This window comes from Cololabis saira, chromosome 1 (genome assembly GCF_033807715.1).
Source record: "Cololabis saira isolate AMF1-May2022 chromosome 1, fColSai1.1, whole genome shotgun sequence".
Lineage (NCBI taxonomy): Eukaryota > Metazoa > Chordata > Actinopteri > Beloniformes > Belonidae > Cololabis > Cololabis saira.
This window is the reverse complement of record NC_084587.1, coordinates 12,265,143-12,276,277: the sequence shown is the minus strand read 5'-3', so window position 1 is coordinate 12,276,277 and position 11,135 is coordinate 12,265,143. Positions and strand designations below refer to the sequence as shown.

Here is an 11,135-nt window from a genome sequence, read left to right as displayed (position 1 = left end):
TCACAGAAACAGTCAACACAGAAAGCAAAGTCACAAATGCAAGAAATAAAAATAATAAAATAAGGTCATGTCACTACGCCAAAATCTACAGTCCATCAAAACCTGACCATACAATAATCCTGAAACGCAGATCAGGACAGCAGCACAGCATCACAGCATCCGCGGCGATGAGCATCAAGCTGATCTGAAGATCCAAAGGGTCACGGCACCAGTGTAACAGGTTTGGATCCGTTGCAACAAATGATGAGTCATGAATAGGTTTTGCTACGTTTATTTCTGCAGAAGACAGAAAAACACAAGAATAAGTCTTCTGGACCCTCTTTTAAACTCCTGCTCCACTCATCAGAGCAACGCAGCACTCTCTAATTTAAACACAATAAAAACAATTAATTTGACAAAGGAAACATACCTGCAGAAGACAGAAAAACACAAGAATAAGTCTTCTGGACCCTCTTTTAAACTCCTGCTCCCTGAACAAACAAAACAAAACGGGAAAGTGAACACTCAGATCGAGGCTCTGCAGCGCCGTCTGGTTTACACTGCCACCTACTGGTTTAAACCGGTTACCGCCCGCCGCTGTACACCAAGGGCGCGAAAATAAAACATCCACAAAAAGCATATTAAATCATCAAAACAACACAGAAAAGCCACGTAATATCAGTAGTATTTAAAGTATACAACATACGCCAAAAATATCAACATATATGGATAATTTCTTAAAGAAATCTCTTAAGAAAAGCAGCAGCAGTTCCCAACACAACTTACACTCATCAGAGCAACGCAGCACTGAGGAGCTGAAGTAAAGAGATACGGAAGCCCAGGAGGTACAGAAAGAGGGTAGGGCCAAAAAGGCAGTTTCCTCAAAATACGCAAATAAAAATAACAATAAAATAAAATAACTAATTTAGATAAAATTCACAAACATTCAACAAAATAAATAAATGATAAATAAAATCCCTAAATATAATTTGAAAACAAAAATGATTAAAGTGGGATTTTTCAACTCTGTTACAACTGCACCAATCTACCTTTTAATCTGCCGTTCCTTCCTTCCTTCCTTCCTTCGCTCGGGAAGAAGACCCTCAAAATACTTCTAATCCTCCACTTGAAGAAGCGCCCTGGGGCCTCATTTATAAAAGAGTGCGTAGGATTCATACTAAAAGTGCATGTGTGCCCAAAATCCGAAAATGGCGGGCACAAAAAAAAATCCGGATTTATAAAACCGTGTGCACGCACTTGCACGCAATGTTCGCTTTATAAATCACATTCCAGCTGGAAGGTTGCACACGTGAATTCGCCTCATATCCCGCTTTCTACACGCCCACTTTTTTTTTTACCAAGAATGGTCAATACAAAGCACCTGGCGACTGTATTTGCATATAGAATGCTTGAGAATGAACCTGCCGATCAACGGTGTTTTACACTCAAAAATCATGGCAGGGAAGACCAGAAAGCGAAATTTCGCGGAGACTGAGATGGAGATGTTGTGGATGAGGTGGAGGCCAGGAAAACGACATTATTTGGTGGTCACAGTAATGGCATCACTAACAAAAATAAAGCGAGTGAGTTGCCTGCCAGAATCTGATTTCTGGCCGCGGGAGCGCGCACAGCAGCCCGTTGAGCGACAGCGTTGAAATGTCAGATTTTAAGATTATGAAGCTCAAGAATGAGATCAAATAATATTTAGGTAGAAACAACCTTTCATTAACTGTAAATTGGCCTTCAGTCGCTTTTTGGCACGACACCGGCACGGCGTGTCCTGCACCGCGGACACGCCGAGCCGGTAGGTTGATTTGACGGATGAAAATACCCTGTCAGATCACGCTTCCACATAGACATCAACATTTATCTATGTGGAAGCGTGATCTGACAGGGTATTTTCATCTGTCAAATCATCCTACCTGCCAATATCTATGTGGAAGCGTGATTTGGCGGTTTTTTTTCTTCCGCCAAAGCGTCATACACATAGATCTATGTGAAGCACTTTCTGACTTCTTGCTGTCAAATCGTCTATTTGCATGAAAAAGCTTTTGAAAAAAAAGAAACTGAGATAAAAGAAACAGGGATGGTACGGTAGTATTTTCTGCCGAGGTAGGACACCTCGGCAGAACACCGGCTTGGGTGTACATGGATCAATGAGTCTGAAATGTGATGACATTAAAAGTATGACATAAATCTGGCTTCATTTCACCACCTCACCGCCTGCGTCGCCAGTTCCCCATATCTTCAAAATGTTCGTGCACGAGGGTCAGGGTTGACTTAAAGATACACACATTTTTCGTTTTTTTTTTTTTTAGATCCCAAACTTTGCGTAGAAGGTGGCGTGCGCATCTTTCAAGCCCTGTTTTGTGTGCAAGCAAGCTTTATAAATGAGGCCCCTGGTCTTCAGGCCCAACTGTCCTGCATGATTTAGAGCGTTCTCTGCTCCAACATAGCTGGGTCAGATTAGTGGACTGCTCAGACTTCTGTAGACATTGATGACAAGCTGATGCTGATCCAGCGATTAGAAGCAGGTGTGTTGGAGCAGAGCAGCATGTAAAGACGTGCAGGGCAGTTTGCCATCAGGACCAGGGCGGAGGAATTCTGCTCTCCTCATGTTCTAACATCACTTCCTACTCCGGACGGCTGTGATTCATATTGTTGTCAGAACTCAATGTAAGCTTAAACTTTATCTAATAACATCATTAAGGTTGTTTCAACCTCAGAATGTTCCTTTAATGCAAAAGGTTAACATTAGTTTTTAAGGACGGGAGTAAAAGCTTTTTCATTTCACTTCATAACACAACTTTGCATTCGTTTGTATTTGGAATTTAAACTACGGTATTTATTAATAAAACAAATGAAGACTCGAGAGAATCCACGTTTAATATATTAAACAAGTATATTTACAATAAGTGGGCTTTTACATGAATATAAAATGTGGTTCAGTGTTACAGCTTTCACACAACCACTCCAAACTCTAACTTAAGACCTTTTCTTTGTTCTTTACATGAAGTAGAGTTGTGTGACGTAGACGTACAACGGGACGGTTGAGCTGTCAGCGCCCAAATCAGAGAAGATTCTTGATGATCGAAGGCCGAAAACAACTCAAATTTTACCTCCAGACAGTTTATTGACGGTAAAAGAAGATTCGGGAGTTAAAACAACCCTCGATGGTAAACTGTGTAAACTTTCGTTAGGGACAAAAAAGATGTCAACAGAAGCGGTTTTGAGTTAAATAAAACACCTTCTGTCTTAAATCACATCAGCTTGACGTCCTTTTGGTTCTTAATGAAAGTTTACACCCAATAATAAACCCCTCAGGTTGATTTCGCTCCAAAGTGCTCCCTTCATTCACACAAGATCAATTAAAAACATCTAAATAATCACAAAATGACAAACATGAAAACCTTGCATTGCTATGAATTGACACGACGTTAGTAAAGCAAAGATTTCATCAGTTTTTTTTTCAGATCTGCATGACGAGAGACACTATTCTGCATTACGTGCATTTCTGAGTGAGTTGCAACATCTAAACGTTGAAAGCAAACCCTCTCCGGGCCTGCAGACGCTGAAGCAGGAATGTTCCATGATATAAAAAGGTATCGTTCCCAGAGGAAGAGCGCAGACGCTGGACGGTGACTAAATGCCTTGACCAGACGGCGTGATCCGCTCCTGAACCGCCAGGTGGAGGAGGTGATTCTGCTCAGCTGACAGGAACGGCCTGCGGAGGGAAACCTCACAAACATGAGACGAACGTGGAGAATCGATCGGAAAAAACAATGAAAGTATTTTTCCATCCACCGTCACGTGGCGGAGACGAATATTTCCTCACCACAGTTCAGTCTGCAGAGACTTGAGGGATTCTGTGTCCTTCTCCTGACACGCCATCTGAAAGCACAGCAGCCGCTGCAAACTCAACTCAATACAAACACAGGTGTGTGTGTGTGTGTGTGTGTGTGTACTCAGGTCAGATGCAGACCGACGCAGGCCAAAGCCAGCACCATCAAATGCTGCAGATGGAAACTTGAGAGTTGGTTTCCTTCCTTTTATATTCTGGTGCAAACTCTGTTGTTTTCTGTTGTTTAAATTGTGTTTATATTTTGATTTTTGTTTATTTATTTAAAAAGGATCCCCATTAGTCTTCACCATGGGAAGACTATCTTCCTGGGGTCCACACATAGACATACAAAAGAACAATAATACAACTCAAAAAGGGTGAAAAACGTTCACTAGAATTCCTGAAATAATAAATTGAAACAAAAATAAAAGATTAAGTAACCAACCAAATCCATCCACATCTTAAGTAACAATATTTGCTACTATCACCAGATCTGTATCCACTTTTTAGCAAAATAGTTTGCAACGACTTTATAATTTATAATATACCTATACCACTATTTATAGTAGTATAAATATACTATATATCATAATATACTTACATTATAATATACTTATACTACTATACTATATATACACTCATAGCCTACAGTAATTTAGAATATATTTACTATTACATTTATAATATACTTACAATTTGCAAAATAATCACAATATATATATATATTGTTGGCGACCTAACAAATAAAATGTATTATTATTAGTATTATTTATCATCATCCCGTGGAAACTATGAAGCAACCGCCTGGTTGTGTGAGGTAGCAGGGTGTCTACAGGTTTGACCAAGTTAAATTTAAGACTTTTTAATACCATTTTCAAACAAAATTTAAGACCAAAAAAGACAGTTGCTAAGAAATCCAGTGCTGACTTCTGGTCATGGTTGCCAGATCTGACAGGTTCAGGCCCGAACGCCATGTAAAACCCAGCGAAATAATGAAAAAACAGCCCGAATCAGACATTCTCTGTGTTAAAACTGTCAATTATGAAATGCGGAATAAATTTAAAGTCATAAGCAAATGAAACCAAAAAAGTTCAGGCTCCAAACAAAGAGCACAATTAAATTGAGTAGATTAAAGCAAATATAATATCAGTGAGTTTATTGTGTACGTTTCTGTACTTTTCTCTGCCATAATGGAAACTTTTTTGTTAATAATTTCTCTTAAATAATTAGTAAAAACCAGGAAAAGTAGCCCAAATTTTATCAACCTGCCCATTTCTATATTTTTCAGCCCAATTGGGAGGAAACCCGCCCAATCTGGCAAAACTATTGAATAAACTTTTCCGTTTTCAAAGTGTAAGAAAACTTTTTAATGATGACCGGATAAATTCCTTCTAATATTAAGATTCAAAAATTAAGACCCATGGATTAAGATTTAAGACAAATTAAGACATTTAAAAAGGCATTATTTTAGCAAAATGGAATTTAAGACGTTTTAAGGACCTACTCTGGGTAGGATGGACCAGGAAGTTCTCTGAACTAAACCAGCGTGATAAAACTCACCACCACCGACTGCAGCAGCAGGAAGACGTTCTCGGGCAGGTAGGACACTGAGGAAATGGACAACAGACATGTTTACGCGTGAAAACACGTTCAGCGCTCACTGAGTTGAGGGTTGAAATCTGTCCGTTTGCGAGGAGGGGCGGGTACCTTGGCTGTGAGGGTCGAAGGATTCCCACGCGTACTTCTCCAAAGTCTGAGCGTGTTCTGGTAGCAACTTCTGAGGCGGCGGCTGCACAGAAGAAAACATTGACTCATTGACGTTCACCGATAGACATTTATTACTTAAAATGGTTAAAAAGGCAGATTTCCCAAACTGATTACACTCACGATGGACTCCAGCTCAGCAAGTTCAGCTGATGTTTGGTTTCAAATATCAGACATGACATCAAGAAATCCCTTATCCTACCCTTTTTACTGTATTTTTTTTATTTTTCATACTTATAATTTATCTTTATCGTTTATTTAGTCTGAGTTTGAGCTGCTGTAGCACCCAAATTTCCCCTCTGAGGATCAATAAAGGACTATCTGTCTTTAAAACATCTTCTATCTTTAAAATGCAGGTCTTTCTTATCTATTCCTCATTTTTTGACCAGAGATGCAACACTGATGCCGTTATAAGAAAGGCCTGAGCAGAATTTACTTCCTAAGGAAGTTTAGGTCCCTCAGACAGATGCTGATTATCTTCTGTTGTGGAGAGTTCAGTCACATCTGCTGGGGAGCAGCATCAGAACCAGGGACCTAAAGGAACTGAACAAGTTTATAAAGAAGGCCGGTTCTGTTCTGGGGACGGCTCTGGACCCTCTGGAGCTGCAAAAGCGGATACTTCATAAAATGATTGAGTATCCTCTTCACAACACAGTGATTCAGCAACAGAGTCTTCAGTCACAGATTTCTTCAGATCGCTACAGGAGATCCCTCCTGCCCACAGCTACAAACCTCTACAATTAATCCCTGCAGAGACTTAAATAACTACTGCAACCATTCATTTCCCTTCTGGGATAAATAGTGTTTATGAATTCAAGCCTTCATTAGTTTCATCAGTTCTTATACACTTATTTTATATGTCATATATATAAAAATGTGGTTTACCTCGAGCAGCATCAGCAGTAGAACTCTGGATATCTCACATTTTGCCACGATGTCCAAAAAAGCTCCTGCGTGTCCATCAAAGTTAAGACACAAGACAAATAAAAACACTTCAGTTCATCCCAACTATTCTCCAGATAGTGATAAAGAAAATACAACAACATCACATCAAAAATGACAGTTCTGACATAGTTTTGGTTATAAAAGTCCAGTTAGAGTGAAAACTAGGCTTCAAACTGGCCTGCTCCAGACTCAGTGCTGGGTTTGTCACATCTGGACCATTTAGAAACTTTAAAATCCCTGTGGATCCAGTAAATGTGTTTTCTACAGGACTGTCTCAGAAAATTAGAATATTGTGAAGTTCTTTATTTTCTGTAATGCAATTAAAAAAACTAAAATGTCATACATTCTGGATTCATTAAAAATCAACTGAAATATTGCAAGCCTTTTATTATTTTAATATTGCTGATTATGGCTTACAGTTTAAGATTAAGATTCCCAGAATATTCTAATTTTTTGAGATAGGATATTTGAGTTTTCTTAAACTGTAAGCCATGATCAGCAATATTAAAATAATAAAAGGCTTGCAATATTTCAGTTGATTTGTAATGAATCCAGAAAGTATGACATTTTTGCATTACAGAAAATAAAAGGACTTTATCACAATGTTCTAATTTTCTGAGACAGTCCTGTATGCACAGGAGCTTCCTGTAAATGAAGCCTCCGTCAGAGCCTCACCAACGGGGGTGGTGGTGCCGGGCAGCTGCAGTCCTTTCTCCTGGCACATCAGCTGCATCTCCGTGAACACCGACAGAGCTCCGTCGTAGTCGCCTGCAACATGACGACGGATACGCAAACATCAGAGGTCGAATCATGACGCACGCGCAACAGCTCCACACGTGCAAGCGGGCGGACGGAAACTCACGGGTTAAAATTCTGCAGGTGGCCATTTCCTCCATGGACAGCAGAGCTTCGATTGGCGTCTGTGTCTGCAGCTCTGCAGCCCTCTGAAAGTGAACCACCGCCTCTCCCGGTCTGTTCATCTCCTGGGGAGGAAGGATTGATGTGGATTGCATTATATCAAAGGATATAATTATTATATCAAATATAATATATCATTATATCAAAGGAATCAGTCTATGGAACAATCTGAATAAAGAAAACAAAGAATCCAAATCAAACATTACATTCAAAAGAACAATTAAAGCCTGTTTGTTAAGTAAATACAATGAAATATGTTAGTTAAGTTTGATTGACATACCCATAGACGGCGGTAATTTTATTTTATTTTAGTTTTTTATTTACTTAGTTGTTTTTTTTTATTTTTTTTTTTTTTTTTTATGTTATTTGTGAATTTATTTCTTGGAAAAAGGGGCAGATTAGATAAGATTTTTCTTCTTTCTGCTCCCTTTTCATTCACAATTTATGAACATTTGAATTTGTATTTGTATTGAATTGTTTGTTTTATTTTTTGAATGAAATAAAGAATAAAATGAAATGAAATGAAATATAACGTTCATACAAAAATCAAAATACTAATAAAAATCTGCACATATTTTCTTGTGTGTTATCTTAAGCCAACCTTGAGTGCGTTTCCAAGCTCCAAGCACAGACTGGCCGCCATCACCGGCTGGTTCATCTCGATGTAAACCTGCGAGTCATTTCCACGTCAGCATTCAGACGCAACACAACAATCTATTCTGCAGATCTGTCTGACCAGAAGCTCTACACTGGATGTGATTGTGTTTGAAACGCTGCAGCACCTTGGTGGCGAAGCTGTAGCAGTTGAGTGCAGCCTGAAGGTGCTCGTCGAAGCCCGGGACCTGCAGCGCTCGGTTCTCCTTCTCAGACGAGAGGAAGAGCCGGGCGGCCTCGGTCAACGCCAGAGCCTCTCCGGGAGCGTTGAAGAGAGTCTGCTCGCAGCTGGAGAGAAGACGGCACCGTCATCATCCGACTCCAACAGAAGTTACGCACATGATCTCATAGAAGCATTCAAAACTTTCTCCAGTGATGAATTGTTTGAAATTTGTTTTTTTGATGGAGGCAGATGTAAAAACGCAGACATGTTTCCACTCATCTGTCTGATACTTTGAAGGGACGAGTGCAGAAATGGGTGAATGCAAATTCCTTGATGGTTCAACAGGAAGTGGGTTATGCAATATAACATAATTATTCACAGATTTACTTTTCAGTTTTAGAATATTATTCTCAGTTCTACTCTGTGTCTAGATGACCAGTCTAAACGTGCACTCACCGAGCCATGGCCAGGTTACAGAAGGCAGCATACTGAAGACACTCCTGCTGCTTCAGCTCTTTCGCCAACTGACCTGGAATAAGAGCAATCGTAAAAAAAACTATTTAAAAAAAAAGGGATAGAGTAAAGAATGTCTGATATCATCTGTTCTTCATCATCGTCTGGGAGAACCAAAGACTGGAGCTGGCGTCGTGTCGGGTATACTATATTTTGACATTTATTAGACAATAATGTTGACAGTAATGAGTGGAATTAGACATAATGTACCACCTTGGTAAAGATGTGTAAATGTCATCCTGATGAGGACCAAAACAATCACTTATCGCTGAGGCTAACTGGAAAATGTTAAGAGGAAATCTGATGGATGATGCGAATGTAAACTAAGGGGCTTAGAACAACATCCACAGATATTTAAGGTGAACTCCAAGGTAAAGGTCCATCAGTGTCAGATCACACCAGCCATCACTGCTTGAGTCAAAATGTAAAACTGAGGAAGACTCTACTGCTGAAAGCAAATCATAAAAAAAAGCCTGACTGGCATTTGTCAAAATGCATATTTACACGTCACAAAGCTTCATGGATAATTTCCTTTGGACAAATAAAAACAAAAATGTTAGTTTTAGATCAGCTCTACGTTCACAGACACAAAAACTAGACCTAGAAATAAGACGCTGTAGCTACTGTGAAACACGTAGAGGGCTCAGGTTTGTTCTGGAGCAGCTTTGCTGCATCTGGTGCAGGTGACTTGAGTCTGGAGCTAAATGTGCTGCCTGGTGTCAGTAGCAGCTCATGGGTCCTCCAACAGGATAATGTCCCAAAACAGAGCTAAAAATACCCAAGAATGGCCAAGAACTAATAAAATGTCTTCTTCATGAGCTCTGATGTAAATCCTGTTGAACATCTGCGGAGAGGAAGCCCTTCACACCTGAGACAGGTGGAGCTGTTTGCTCATGAGGTCTGGGACTGATTGAGAGTTAAAGAAATCAAGTGGTTCATGATTGAATCGAAAGGTTATGGGACACGATATTAGGGTGTATTCATGTTTCCACTGATTGTGTTTCTGGGGTGAGACTGTTCTGGTTAGTGATGTCACTGATCTCAGGACTGATGCTCACCAAACTGCTCACTCGCCTCCGCGACATTGGGCTTCCTGAGAAAACGTCTGCAAATCAGAAAACACAAGGCTGTAAAATCCACTAATATAGCGGATGACATATGCCGATATGCAGTACTCGAGTTCAGGGGGGGTGAGGGGAGATGGCATCCCTCCCCTGATATAAAAACGGTAAAAATCATCCCCCCTGTAAAACTGCCATCCCCCCTTTCCATCCCTTATGTCATTTCATCAATGAATGTGGTTTTACTGCTATTTCAACATTTAGAGTCATCACCAGAAAAATAACTTATTTGACAATTTTCACCTGTTTCAAGTAAATTTTCACTTGAAATAAGTAGGAAAATCTGCCAGTGGGACAAGATTTATCTTCTTATTACAAGTAAAAAAATCTTGTTCCACTGGCAGATTTTTCTACTTATTTTAAGTGAAAATCTAATTGAAACAGGTGAAAATTGTTGTTTTTTCCAGTGATGAGTCTTGTTTTAAGTGTAATGAGATTTTTTTTACTAAAATGAGACATTTTAACTAGAAATAAGACAAATATTCTTGTTAGGATTTTGAGTTTTTGCAGTGATCCATGTTACTTATCTTGTGAAGGACAGAGTCATATTGATAAGTTCAGAAAACAGTTTTTTATTTTTGTGTTTTGATGTATTTGATGTAAGCCCAGTGGATATTTAAAGCTTACAGAAGGCTGCATTTAACTGCTGCCATGTCATTCCTGCAGTATTTCTGCAGGTGTTTTGGTCAGTGCTATTATTTGTAACATATTATATTATTTGTAATCAGCACAAATTACCTGTCCCCATATGATAAAATCCACCATCCCCCCTGATTTTTTTTTTTTTTACAACTCGAGTACTGCCAATATGAGAAGGTTAAACACAGGAATTATTATGATCTTTTAACCACATTTAGCATTTGTTCACTAAGATCAAACAATAGAGGAAAAAAAACAACAACACCCAAACACCATATTGTAATAAACACCACAAGACATACATAGATATGTGGAAATATAACCTTTTGAAACAGAGATAATACAATAAACGAAGTACCAGTGTCAGCTGTTAGCACTAGCTCCACAAAACAACTGCGGCAATAAAAAAACAAACGTAACAGAAAACCAGATGTTCAACACTCGCCGTATTTAAAGGGTTGACATCAAAGTAGCACTTACTTCTTCAGTTTGTTTGACACAGCTCGGTATCTCGCCAGAAAGTCTCCTTCTGCAGCCATGATCACCAGCAAAACAAAACAACCTGAACCCGGAAGTCCCGCTCAGAGCAGCGCTCCCA

The 11,135-nt window shown here is 39.4% G+C and overlaps 1 protein-coding gene across 1 annotated transcript; it reads right to left on the bottom strand.

The window, feature by feature from the left end:
* Positions 1–3,469: 3,469 nt before the first annotated feature.
* Positions 3,470–11,135, bottom strand: LOC133451033 (40-kDa huntingtin-associated protein-like). Its single transcript, XM_061729962.1, has 12 exons — positions 11,018–11,135; positions 9,836–9,882; positions 8,721–8,793; positions 8,230–8,389; positions 8,049–8,117; positions 7,392–7,512; positions 7,205–7,297; positions 6,470–6,534; positions 5,528–5,609; positions 5,381–5,427; positions 3,815–3,870; positions 3,470–3,703 (listed from the first exon to the last, which is right to left on the bottom strand). Exons 1-12 carry the CDS (start codon positions 11,074–11,076, stop codon positions 3,622–3,624), a joined length of 954 nt encoding a protein of 317 aa, XP_061585946.1. The 5' UTR covers positions 11,077–11,135; the 3' UTR covers positions 3,470–3,621.